Below are 14,411 nucleotides of genomic sequence, written 5' to 3'. Positions count from 1 at the left end.
CCAATTATAACAAAAGTTAAAAGTATTTACTAACAGTAAATTCAATTAAATAAACATCTAGGTTATTTGAAATAACTTTGTTTTTAATTTTAATATGCTAATAAAAACATCAAGTTTAACCACACTAAAAAGCAAAGAAATTCACCTTAAAACAAGACTCCCAATTTTTCTCATTCAATTGGCAAAATAATAACAATTCACACTGTTGGCAACAGTACAATAACACATATACTTTTATAAAACAGTGAGTAACTATAAAAGTAGAACCTTTCTGGAGAACAACTGGACAATAAGTACCCAAAGCCTTAAAAAACATTCCCTATTTCTGTGACTTACTATTTCCTCTCCTAGTAATTTATCCCATGGAAGAAGAGATCTGTATAAAGATGTTCACAGAAGAGCTATTCAAAATTTCAAGAGTGAGGAATTTAAATAAGAGATTTAATAAATAGTCTGTTTCACTAAACAAACAAAAAAAGTGTTGGTCACAATCCACTAAGTTGGTGGGTAATATAATATGCTATGACCTCCAGTTTGAAAAGCACTGCTCTATATTAAGCTGTCTCTCCAGTCAAAGGTTTCTTGATGGTGAAAGTGAGTCTTACTTGATTTATAGTGGGAGAAAAGTTATTCCAGGTAATAGAGATGACAGGCCTAACAGCATGGAAATGGAAAAAAACAAAAAACAAAGAAAAACATACCTTAGGTGTTTGGGGGGACACTAATAGATTCTTTTGGCTGAAATGGAACACTCATTTCATTGGGGAGTGAGGTTCTGAGAGCAAGTCAGAAAGCCTATGGCCAAACCATAATGAATTCTGAAAGTTAAAAGATACTCTGTACAATAGGGAGTCAGGAAAACTTCTGGAGGTAGTTTGATAAAAATTGTTTTAGTAAGATTAGTTTTGTTAAGTCTCTAAATAAACCAGAGAGAAAAGAGAAAGATAGGTATTTACAATAGTTTAGGAATTATATTGGTTTCAACTAGCATAATTTTTGTGAAAAATTATCACAACTCAGTAATGGCAGAGGTGTCTAACTTGGACAAGAGGGAGAGAGCAATAGTATTAATAAAGAAATAAATCAGGGACGCCTAAGTGGGCTTAGTTGGTTAAGTGTCTGCCTTCGGCTCCAGTCATGATCCCGGAATCCCAGGATCGAGCCCTGCATTGAGCTCCCTGCTCAGCGGGGAAGCTGCTTCTCCCTCTGCCCCTCACCCCACTCATGCTCTCTCTCTTGCTCTTTCTCTCAAATAAATAAAAAATAATAAAGAAATAAATCAGCATAGGAAGTTCCTTCCCTATTCAATGGCTTCTTTCCCTTTGCTTTAAATATAACATTGTCTTGGGGGGAAAAACAAAACCCCCTCAACTGACTCTGCTGTACCTCTCTTTAACTACCAACACAGAAATCTCAAAATGAATGGTCCTGTGTTTTCACCTAGTTTGAACCCTTCCCTCCCCTTTATTCTCCCCCACATTACATCCTTTAAGGCTCTGTTTGCATCTAATTTTCCTACTGTTTTCTAAAACACCTCCTTTTGAGGCTCTAAGATTTCATCACACCACAGCTCCTACTGTGTGGTTCTCCTCCTGAGTCTCTGCACACTCTCTTTCCCACCACTCTACTTCTTCCTTATCCCTTCTGTCCTGTGTTCTCTCCACATCCTCTTCTGGAGAGCCAGCACCCACTCTCACTGTTTCAACTGTATCTTCTGCACAAATAATTCTGTGCCCAAATTCTAGTCTGGCATCTGTCTCTTCCTTCTGCAGCATAACCTAATCTGTTACACGGTGACACATAAAAGCCTTAAATGAATCTAAACTCTCCTACCACTCAAATGCAAAACTGAAATGTCAATATAAATGTTTTATATAGCTAAGAAATATTTTTCTTCAGCCTCAAGCAGGTGAGGAACAATGGCTCCAATTACAAAAACTCATTTTTTTAAGACAGCAAAGAAGTATAGAAAGACTGCCATATTTTTCAGAATTACTTACTCTTGGATAAGGAAGGCCACTGGTAGTATTGAAAGCTGGTAAAAGTTTGTAACCCAATTGCTTTGCCATTTGGAGAAGTTCATCATTGTACCACTGCATGTACTCGCCTTTTTCTTTCAGCATGATTGCCAATGAGTGTCCACCCAAAAGACCCCTACAATCAGAGATGAAACATTATCCACCTCTTACAGATACTTAAGTCACCACCTCAAAAAGATGTGGGTATCTTGTTATCAACAATTTAGCACACATAGGAAAGACCTCAGAAGAACTTTTTTTTTTTTTACCTAACTCTGGCTACTCATTTCATGGCGAAACACAGACGGTACAAAAAAGTTTTAGATATTCTATCTGCTGTAAAGTGTTTGGCATTCTCAAATACCTTAAAATTTCTTAAAGCAGATCCTTAACAAAAAAAAGAAAGAATATCCTAAAAATCACTTATTTTAACAAACCTGACATTTGATTCTAACAACTTTTAAATTTAACTTAATATCATGTAATCTTTAACTCTTACAGTATAACATTAAAAAAATCTCCCCAACGTTATATTAAACAGATTAACAAACTCTGTGAAAAGCTACGTAAATATTTCCTAAACTGAAAAAGACTCACTTTACCTGTCTGACAAAGGAAATGTGTTACAATAACATAAAAGTAACCAATAAATATAAAAATTTAATATTGAAACTTGAATTAATAAATCCCATAATTCAATATTTTTAAATGTCCTGAGAGCATTTCAAACTGTTCAGTTGAGAGGTAGCATTATACATTTAATTTCATTTGGCTGAAGAGGTGCTGGCTAAGATTAGCAAACTATGTAAACTAGCAAAAAACCTGAGATATAGCTAATATGCAAATGTTCAACCTCTAATCCTTTTTAAACAATACATGGGATTACCTTTGATTTGAATCTGCAACTATTTCCAAAGTCTGCTGCTGTCTGTGCCTGATACAATGCAAGGTCATCTCACAGCCTCTGTTTCATAATATCCTAACTTATATCTTTTAAACATAAGAAATATCTTGCTTTATTACCATCAAGAAATAAACAGTATACCCTAGGCTTTTCTGTTATTAAAATTATAGCTTTAGTGTCTTACATACTTACCCAAGAACTCTGATGTTTGTTTCAAAGACTGATACAACTACATCATTATCTAAATTAACATCTCTTAAAACTTTTCTCACCGCATCTTCAAATTCTTTAGTTTTATTTAATACCTAGGAGAAGAAAATTATGAAAATAAAATTCTTTTCCAGCAAGTCAAAAAGAAATAGTGTTAGAATGAACTACTAAATGCAAGTTAATACATTAAGACTCTAAAAAGTGACACATACAAAATGTTTCCCTTAAGCCTCTGATAAAAACATGGTATCTAAAAACCCCCCAAAATTAAATGCCTACATTATAAGGAAACTTTATATATTTCTTTTTTAGGTACAAGGAAATCATTAAGACTTTAAAACGATCATCATCGGAACTGTTAACTGGTTTCTTAATATATAACCCATCACCTAGAGCTACATGAGATGAGCTCTACCAGGATTTGGTTTCCAAGTCAAAACAACACAAAAACCATCTTATTCACCAAACATTATTTTAAAGGTTGATTACTCTCAAAAGAGAGCACATCCTTCAGAGAAATGACTGACTGATCCTAAACCACACACAACCTGCCATCTTTACCCATGGATGCCCTGACCCCTAACTTAGGAGGAGTATAATATTGTAATCAAGAGCAAGCCCTGTTTTGAACTCTGTTTCTTTCACTCACTACCTGTGTAATCTTGGTCAAGTGACTTCCAACTCTGAGCCTCTTCCATCATCCATAAAAAGAATATCTACTCTTAAAGGACTGTTTTCTTAAATGAGGTAATATAAGAAGTATTTTCAGTAGAGTGCCTGACTTAGTAAGTAATTAATATCATTACTGTTATTATTATTACCATGGGGGTCTAGAATCCTGACTACGTTAAGAATTCTGTGGATTCTTGCAATCAGTTCCACGAAGGGGCCAATGCATGACGTAGTTGCTTTGATTTTTTAGTCAAAATCAAGGATGTGTCAGAAAGCTCTCTTGCTCAACTATTGACCCCAACAGTCAAAACCAGAAATAGGCAAGACTGCTTAACTCATGCTCTAGCTACAACCCATTGTGCTTACTGCTTATCACACTTTCTTGAGTCATTGACAAGACATTTTGCAGGGACCAGAACATTCCAACTGCCAGATCAGAAAAGCCCTGATACCTAGAAGACCACACTCTACATGTCCCCTTCCCTGCCCATGATCATGGGCTGAACACCTTCCGACACCCCGCCCCCAGCCCATGATCACACCCTCTGCCTGCTCTCTTTTACATACCCCTAACCCCCCACCTCTCCTTATAAAACTCTAGGTGTCCACCGTGTCTGTGGAGAGGTCAGTTGTTAAGGCCTGTGCCTGCCACCTCCCCCAGCTGCCAGCACCTGAAATAAATCTCTCCCCTTCTCTTTTCCAAACCTTCCTCTCGAGTTATTGGCTTTTCTTGCCACAAATTTACCTGAGTCTGTTAAACAACAGTGTTGGCACACCCAGCCAGGAGCTATGCTTCTGACTTGTCCAGCTCCCTCAGCATTCCCAGGAAGGGAGCAGTTGGCCGAGGCAGTGTGCCAGGCCTTACCTGTTCATTTCCTGAGTTAGCAGTTGTGATAGACTGTTCGGTAACAGCTGCATAATTACATGTTATTTAGACCACAGATCCATTATCTCCTTTACTTGTTTAATCTTTTTGTTTGATAATATTTTATAGTGCTTTTTCACTTGATTTTTCTTTAAAAGATTCTAATTTAGGTATAGAACATTCCAGAAGAATATCTGACTAAAATTCAAGTAAAAGTAAAATTTAAGGTAAGTCCTGAATAAAATATACTATCAAGCCTGCCTTTAAAGTGACTGCTTTTCCTTGTCAACCTCTAAATCCATGTCAATTCTGCAGCAACAAGTGCAGATGTATACAGCTCTGAATCACTTTTAGAATGAAACACAACTGTGCTACTCCCAACTCACCTACACATACACTTTTTAGTATCATTTTGTTAATCTTATTCTTCTTCCTAGGTCTATCTCCTGAGAATTACTCCCCAAAATTATACCAATGTTCTTTGCTTCAAAGGAGAATAAAAGTGAGAAGAGTTCTCTTTGTCCATAATTAGTTAGAAAATTCATTCCAACTGCTCTATTACTTAATAAGATTTTTAAGCTCCTAGCGGATAGGAAAGATGAATTCAGGTCTCCTCCTTTCCCTCATCATCTTTAATTTGTTTTGATATCCTTCTTTCTACAGATTTCATGGCAATGTAGAATATAAAGATAAATTTAAATTTAGTTCTTGGCTTCATTGTATCAATAAAAACTAGATAGCTAGAATTAGGAACAAGAGATTAAATTTAAAGATCAAACTATGACAATAGGAAGTCTACTTAACATATTATGGTATGACCAAAATAAAAATAGTAGAGTTGCATGTACTGTCACACGTGATATGGTCTATTAATATTTTCAAATAAATCACAAAATAAAAAAATAATCACAAAGTCAAGGCAAAGTAAATTAGAAATATTTAGTAAGTGTGGGGCGCCTGGGTGGCTCAATTGGTTAAGCATCTGCCTTTGGCTCAGGTCATGATCCCAGGGTCCTGGGATCGAGCCCTGTATCGGGCTCCCTGCTTGGTGGGAGGCCTGCTTCTCCCTCGACCACTCCCCCTGCTCGTGTTCCCTCTCACGCTGTGTCTCTGTCAAATAAATAAATAAAAATATTTAAGAAAAAAAAGAAATATTAATAAGTGTATTAATAAAATGTACCAAAACAATTCCTTAAATGTAGGAAAAATATTTCTAAACTAATTCTTCTAATTAAAAAGAAAATGTTTAAAATAGTAATAAAAATTCAAAGTGAATTTTTATGTTTCAAAGTTATGATGATATGTAATAAGTTACTTAGGTTATTCCTACTTGAAGAGACTAAAATTTAAAGAGTTTATAAAGTATCATCTTTTTAAATGTAAGACTTTATCAATCTTTCTTAACTCTTCTTGAGGGTAACTTCAACAAATAGGAGTTACTTATCTGAATCTGAACCCAAAGATCAGTAAGAAATAATACCTTATAGTTCATAGGAAACTTAGATATCTAGTCTAGGCCCTTCTGAGGTGAAAACAGGAGCCCAGAGAAGTTAATTAATTTGACCAAGGTTGCAAATATCATTATTATGTTTCACTTCTTGTTACTACCTGCCACAACGAGCCAGAACTCAAGTTTATACCACACATTATGGAGAATATAGTCTGCTAACCAGCAAGAGCAGCACCACCAAGTGGCAGCTTATTAGAAACACAGATTCTTGGAACCTACCTTCAGTCTATTGGATCAGAATCTGCATTTTAGCAAGATCCCTAGGTGACTTGTAATACATTGAAGTTTAAAAAGCACTGTATCATTATACAGTATTTCTCAAACTTTAGCATACATCGGAATCATCTGGAAGCTTGTTAAAAAACAGACTGCTGGGCCTCCCTCCCAGACTGTCTGATTTAGTATGTCTGGGATGAGGCGCTAGAATTTTGCATTTCTAACAAGCTGTCCGGCGCTGCTGCTGCTGCTGGTCCTTAGATCATATTCTGCGAATCAGTGTCGAAGTATACAACTGGTAAAACCTGAAAGATAGAACTTTTGTAATAATTAATGACTACTCAATTAGAAGCCAACAGATTTCTAAATTTAGGAGTTATGCAGCCTGAAACTACCTTTTTTTCTCGTCATTTCTGATAAGATTTTTTAAAGCATATGATACCCGAGGTCCATGTTTAAGAAAATCAACTTACAGGGAGATGATGGGGAATTTGCTATCTGGAAGGATAAAGCCAAGCTGATAGAATGAGAAACAAAGTTAAGTTCACCTATGGTCTTTGCTAATACACAGCTACTGCTCCTCACGTACTCCCCCATGTCAAAGTAGACCTGGGGAGGATAAGCCAGCTACAGCTGTAAGTACACCACTTGGCTTCTCCCAGGCTGGCCATCTGTGCCTCCCAGCATATTTTGTTTACCTTTGTCTTTTATTTGAGAGGAAGCCCTAGTATAGCAGAACACGTAGGACCACTAAACCAAAAATAAGGCACACAAATATTCTCTCATTCTCACAGTCATGATAATAGAGTTCCCACATTCCTTTAATCTCTGAAAAACGGAGTCAACATTTGAAACCCTGACACAACTGTAAAAGTTGTATACAACGGCAGTCCTCACAACAAAAAGGTCTTCTCAACCAAGGTGGCACTCTATAGACAAAGAGAAGCTTTAAAGGCATAAATAATAATGCCCAGCCCCACTCCAGAATAATTAAATCAGAGTAACTTGGGAGACGGGGATATTTTTTAAAACTTCACAGGCCATCCTCCTAAGACACAGGTATAGAAGGAAGGAGGGCAGAGAAGGGAATAGGAAATGAAAAGAAAAGAAAAAGAAAATGCCCAGTGAAAAAAGAACGTGGAAGCAACAGTGGGACAAAAAGCTTAGTTCTGAAAAATTCCTGCCACCCCAAAGATTTTTTTGTTTTTTAAAATATTAATCAGTCCTTGAGACATTTACTCAAAGTTGAGACCCAGGTCTTAAGGAAAATTCTGAAACAAGCCTACTTTTAATATTGTAAGTGATCTCAAAGTAGAAAATTAGAAAGATACTGTATTTAGAAATCATGACATCTGGAACTCAATCTTTCTCCTCTGCCATTACAAACCATCCACAACCAGAATTAATTAAAATGATTTTGTATCCCATGAGGTCAAAAAGGATTGCCAAGTAGTGATCACTTGGTGCTAAAAATCACTGGTGGGAAAAAATTAATTTTTTTAATGACCATAAGAATTCTAGTTTAACAATTTCAGTATCATTGTAGCATGCCATTCTGGAACAAGAATATCAGTGGTATTTTCTAGAATTAATTTCTTCCAATAGCTTCAACCTCCTTGTATAATGGGGAAACAACCTTCCTGATTAAAAGTGCCATCACGTAAGTTAACATGCCTATAAATTATTTCAATATCTCCATGATTTCTGCATACTTTCATTTGATATTCACATGACATAATCAACTCAATAGTGTGAAATAACTATTTAGAAGCAAAGCTTCTATATAGAATTACAGAATTATAAATTCTGACAACTTCTACTTCAGACTTACTGCGTAATGACTGTATTCATAATATTTTGAGTGTACAAACTATGAAATTTATAAAATAAGTAAATTCAAGAGGAATCAAACCTACCACAAGAGTGTCCAAAGAATCAATCAGTGTCAGGGAAAATCTGAGAAACAAGTATGAGATACAAACCATTAGAATTCTGAATTTTATCCATGAATGTATAAGCAGATGTATCTATGCCTTATTGACTGGTAGTTTCTATTAGCTAGTACTTCCATGCATCTATAGTACAATGTAACCTATAAAGTACTGAAGGCACCTGAAAAGGCTTAACATGACATTTAATATTCAGTGTATCTACGTATCTTTCAAAATGAATAGAAATATTAACTCTTTTTTAAAGCAAATAAAAATATTAAACTGTCAAGGTTGCCTGGGTGGCTCAATCAGTTAAGCATCTGCCTTCAGCTCAGGTCATGATCCCAGGATCCTGGAATCAAGCCCTACACTGGGCTCCCTGTTCAGCAGGGAGTCTGCTTCTCCCTCTCCCTCTGCCCCCCACCCCACCCCCTGCTATACTCTCTCTCAAATAAATAAAATCTTTAAAAAATAAATATAAAAAACACTATACTATCAACACTTTATAATGTGTCAATGACTTTATATACATTTCAAAAGTTATATTCATCTTAGCAACTTAACTTTTCACTGATCTAAGAGGTAAAATGATTTTTTATAAAAGATAATAGAAGGAAATAAAAGAGTTTAATGTTAATACTTAAAGCAGTCCTTGGTATTTAATCAACCCCCAGAAATACAACTGTATGCTGCATCTAGAAGTCTACGACTTCGGAAGCCTGAGATGCCACACCATCCACTGTGTTAATAATACTCACTTTCCCAAGGCGTCATCAACATCACCCCGACTTGGCTCCTGGCCTCTAACACGACCTCTACAGGTTAAAGGCATGAGTTCATCAGCTGGGTAAGCATGTTCCTGCAAGGAAAATTATAGTGAGTCACTGAGGAAAATAAAGAGAAAGCAAACATCACCTAGGACACAACCTTCTTGCAGTTATTTTAAAAAAAGTAAGATGGAAGTTAGTCAGAAGTTCTACATTCTTAGTCTATGGGATCTTTTTTTAAAAATTTAGTTATCATGTGGGGCACCTGGGTGGCTCAGTTGTTAAGCATCTGCCTTCGGCTCAGGTGATGGTCCCAGGGTCCTGGGATCGAGCCCCGCATCCGGCTCCCTGCTTGGCAGGAAGCCTGCTTCTCCCTCTCCCATGCCCCCTGCTTGTGTTCCTGCTCTGTCTATCTCTCTCTCTCTGTCAAATAAATAAATAAATAAATCTTTTTTTTTTAATTTATAGTGTAATACATGCTTAAGAAAAAAATACTAAAAAATATCTTTAAAAATCTGATAATCTGCTTCCACTCCACCAAATCTCACTCCTCAAAGGTAACTACTGTTAAGACTGGCATTTATGCTTCCAAATTTATCCACATACATTAAAATACAGGCACATACATAATTTACATTTTATTTACAAATAGGTGCTCATGCCATATGCACACATTGCTCTAAAATTTGTTTACTTAAATCACAGTGGGGTTTTTCCATGCTAGAATTTTATAAATGTATTTTTTTAACAAAAAGTGATCATTTACTATTAGCTAATATTACTGAGTACTTACATTCTAAGCACTGTTCTATACAGTTTAGTTCATTTAATTATCACACCTCTGAAACAGATTCAATTATCCCTATTTTACAGATGAGAAAATTGAGGCCAGAGAAGTTAAGTAAGTCCAGACACACAACTAGTAAATAATGAATCCAGAATTTAAGCCTGACTCTAGAGCCCATGATCCTTCATGGTACCTGCTCCTCACAGTATTCCAAAGTACGGATACACTAAAATTTATTCATTTATTCCTCTATTGAGGAACATGTAGATTGAACTCAATTTTTCACTAAACAATGCTACAATGAACATCTATATGCATATATCTTTTGCACATATGCTTGTATTTCTGTAGATTAAATCCCTAGAAATAGACCCAATGGGCCAAAGGTATGGATATTTAATTTCTGATAACTATCAAACTGAAGACACTAACTTACATCCCTACAATACTCTAACATGGGAGATGACCAATGATTTATATTTTGCCCATCTCCTGAGTAAAAAATGGTATCTCAAGTTTTATTATTAATGAGGATAAACATCTTTTTGTATTAGTCATTGCTATTTTTTTTGAAATGTCTGTTTATATATTTTGTCCATTTTCTATTGGTTGTCTTATTGGCCAAGACACTCTATATATTGTGTTTGTTTTATATAGTAAATATATTTCTCCTGTCTTTTGTTAATCTTTCAACTTTGTTTTGGTGCTTTTTACTTTAAGCTTTATTTTTTTTTTTAAGATTTTATTTATTTATTTGACAGAGAGAGAGATAGTGAGAGCAGGAGGGAGAAGCAGGCTTCCCGCTGGGCAGGGAGCCTAATGCGGGGCTCGATCCCAGCACCCTGGAATCAATGACCCGAGCCAAAGGCAGACGCTTAACAACTGAGCCACCAAGGCGCTCCTACTTTAAGCTTTAAATATGTAGTTAAGTCTATCAGTCTCTTCCTTTATGCTTCTAGATTTCAGGCATGGTTAAGAAGGCTATCTTGAGCCTCTGAAAACAGCACTCTTATTTTTTTTTTATATCTAGAGATTTACTCCATCTGGAATCTAATTTTCTTTATGATGTAAAATAGGGATATAATTGTGTTTGCCCCCCCAAAACAGCCAATTTTCTAAATGCCACTTTTTAAATAACCCATCCTCTCCCTAATTGCTTGAAATGCAGTTTTATTAATTCAAAATTGTCTACATGTTTCTGTAGCCTCACTTTTGTTCTACAGACCCATCTGCTTGATGGTCTGCTTATTTCCTACTCCTACTGCCCCACAGACCTATTTCCTGCTCCAAACCATTATCTTAATATTCTATCTTTGCACCATACCTTGCTACTTAGTACAGCAACTCACTCCCCCCAATTATTTTTCTTCAAAATTTTCTTAACTACATCTTCAAACTTACCTCTCTGGATAACTTTAAATTTTCTTTAAAATTCCACTGAAATTTTAATTGGAAGAGCCTACTTTGGGGAGAATTGACATCACTACCAACTGAGTCTTCCCATCTAAGAATGTAGTATATCACTACATTAATTCGTATCTTCTTTTAGGAATTTGGTTTCCTTCTATAGGTCTCACACATTTCTTAATAGTTATTAATAGGAATTTTATAGTTTGGGATACTATTTTGAGTGGAATTTTCTATTAAAGATTTATTTATGAGAGAGAGAGCATGCGTGCACATGCACACAGAGGGAGAGGGAGAGGGAGAGGGGAAGCAGACTTCCTACTGAGCAGAGCCCTCTGCCAGGCTCGATGCAGGGCTCAATCTCACGACCCTGAGATCATGACCTGAGTGAAACCAAGAGTTGGACGCTTAACTGAGCCACCCAGGGGCCCCTGGAATTCTTTTTTTTTTTTTTTTAAAGAATGACCATGATAGAGTCTTTCTAATCCAGATAATAATGAAACACATGCAAAACTCTTCCCTCCTATTCATTACAAACACACAGAAATGCTGTATCAGTGTCAAATTATTTTAAATACATAGCTGAGCTTAAGAACAAAAAAAAATTCTCAAGTACCAAAAGTGAATAATGGAGTACAGATGAAGCTGCGGTGACAATGACATGGGCATTAGAAATAAAGATAGACTTCGGGGGAATTATGTTAATGCCCAAAGGGTATGAGAGTTGATGCTACTGGTCTTGTATACATGGCCATAAGCCAGAGAAGTAGGTTCTTTAAGTTGGATAGTTGGCTTCAGTGAAACTGGACTGGAACATCCCCACCTACTGGCTACAGGTCTTAACAGAAAAAGACAGAAACAAGAAAGACCTGCTGAACTTTGTATTTTCTTCCCTAGGGGAGGGTCCCTAAAAGATTCCTCTAAAATTAATTATATGATTATGAGAAACACTTAGAGATTAGAATCACTCTGTGCTTATATATTTCAACTTCAGACAATATTCACTGACTCCCTATCAAGAATAATAAGATTAACACACTCACATTGTTCCCCATTCAACTTAAGATTTTTGTCAATTATGTTATTATAGACAGTCTTCACTCTGCCTGGCTTCGCTATATACAAGCTTTTACAACTTGGTTAAATAAACCCTCAACAACACGGCTGTGTATTAACTGCAAGTAAGTGCATAAAACACAAACTTCAGAGCCAGCTCTTCAAGCCACAAGTTACTATGTAAATAACCGACGCTCATCATGCTCAGTGATCAATCACATCACTTCTTTCGAAGTCTGTCAGTGGTTTGATCACCGGTGTCTAGTTTTTAGTTCATACACAGCAAGTGTGTAGTCTCCCTGTCAGCCTGTGATAGTCACACATGACAGTGTGACAATTTACAAGGATGGATAATCAGAAGAGGAAATCAGCCAACAAGGATGAAAGTTCAGCGAAGAAATGAAAAATGAGGACACTGAAAGTGCAATTCGAACCGAACATAAACAGTGTACAGAACAGCTGGCCAGGGACTACTGACAACACTGACACTCAGAGACTGCAGATGCGCAGCTATAGGAACTGAGTGAGGGCCGAATTAGCTACACAGATGAAGGAAATGGTTGCGACATAAAGGGTGAAGATGTCACAAAGGAACCGATACCTGCAAAAGACTTCCCATTAAAGGAATCCTCAGAGGTATTTCAGGATACAGAGGGAAAACGGTACAATTTTTTCAGCTGATCCAAATTTTGAAAGGAGGATGACAATTCACCGACGCATAGAAAAGATGCGTGCTGTTATCTTGGGTTACGCAACTGAGGTGAAGGCAAGGGAGGCAAGACTATTTGATCTTAATGAGTTTTTGCAAAGAAGTAACACTCCTCTGTACATTTATAACCATCAGAAAGAGAATTTTCAATGTTTTGACAAAAATTTTAAAAGGTTTGTAACATTTGTATTCTGCTCTGGAACCCTAATTCCCACAGTTGCTAGTATTAGGATTTTACCTAAGTAGAGTCGACGCACACCATTTTTCTAATGGCTTCTCCATTCCTGACTTTTTATTTTGATTCAGCTGTTGGTTGCCTGGACTTTCCTCAGGTACGTTTTTGTTTCTTGGGTTTTTTTGGTTTTGTTTTGTTTTTTACAGATTTTATTTATTTATTTGACAGAGAGAGAGATAGTGAGAGCAGGAACACAAGCAGGGGGAGTGGAAGAGGGAGAAGCGGGCTTCCCGCTGAACAGGGAGCCCGACGCGGGGCTCGATCCCAGGACCCTGGGATCATGACCTGAGCCGAAGGCAGACGCTTAACGACTGAGCCACCCAAGCGCCCCTGTTTCTTGGTTTTAAAAGAGTGTCATCAGTATTGTTATTTCTCTGGTATCCTTGGGTTAGGATGTCTCTTGTCTTACACTTGAAAAATAAAATGAATGTTTATAAAATGCTTGAGACGATTTTCTTTCCTTCAGAAATCTGAAGCTACTGTTCCACAACCTCTTGCATTCACTGAGTATCATTATGGCAAAGTTTCTAAGACTAGTCTGATCCTTCATACCCTGAATGACTTGTACCTCCTATACCTGTATGTTCCTATGATTCTTAATTCTTGAAGTTCAGCAGAAATACTCCCAATTCCATGCCCAGCTCTATCCTACTGCCTCTTACTAACCTCAATTATCTATAGGCCAAATCCACAGCACATTAGCAGCAGAAAAACAGAATAGAGGACAGGTACACTAAACACATGGCTAAACAGAAAAGGAAAGATAAAAAAATAATAATAATGCTAAAGAATACAAAAAGCACTGAAGACTGCACCCCTTCAGATATTTAAAAAAGTTCGGTGCTACATAATGATTCATTTCCTGAGGAAAGGATTCAAGACAACTGTTTATACTATAATTAGAACCCACACGCAGCTACCAAATTCTGAATTGAACATACTGTCATTTTAATATTATATACAATAAGTTCCTAACTTCTTTTTCAGTGTTAATTCCAATTGAACTGTGATTTCCCAGAATGCATATTATTTTTTATTGCTTAAGTTTTATATTTAACACATCTAAACAACACTTAGAAGTAATTCAAAAAAAGTGATATTTTTTCAACTTGCTGATGTATTTT

The 14,411-nt window shown here is 36.4% G+C and overlaps 1 protein-coding gene across 2 annotated transcripts in view; it reads right to left on the bottom strand.

The window, feature by feature from the left end:
• EDEM3 (ER degradation enhancing alpha-mannosidase like protein 3) overlaps positions 1-14,411 on the bottom strand; it is a 68,531-nt gene that overhangs the window by 41,108 nt on the left and 13,012 nt on the right. For both annotated transcript variants that reach the window (XM_025877781.2, XM_025877782.2), the window contains exons 3-6: positions 9,085-9,185; positions 8,312-8,351; positions 3,115-3,227; positions 2,001-2,154 (exon numbers count right to left, since the gene is read on the bottom strand). In XM_025877781.2, coding sequence (XP_025733566.1) covers positions 2,001-2,154; positions 3,115-3,227; positions 8,312-8,351; positions 9,085-9,185 — 408 coding nt within the window. The remainder of the gene's footprint in view (positions 1-2,000; positions 2,155-3,114; positions 3,228-8,311; positions 8,352-9,084; positions 9,186-14,411) is intronic.

Source organism: Callorhinus ursinus, unplaced genomic scaffold (genome assembly GCF_003265705.2).
Source record: "Callorhinus ursinus isolate GAN/ISIS: 27379988/994484 unplaced genomic scaffold, GSC_fseal_2.0 scaffold13, whole genome shotgun sequence".
Lineage (NCBI taxonomy): Eukaryota > Metazoa > Chordata > Mammalia > Carnivora > Otariidae > Callorhinus > Callorhinus ursinus.
This window is presented reverse-complemented; position numbering and strand designations above follow the sequence as displayed.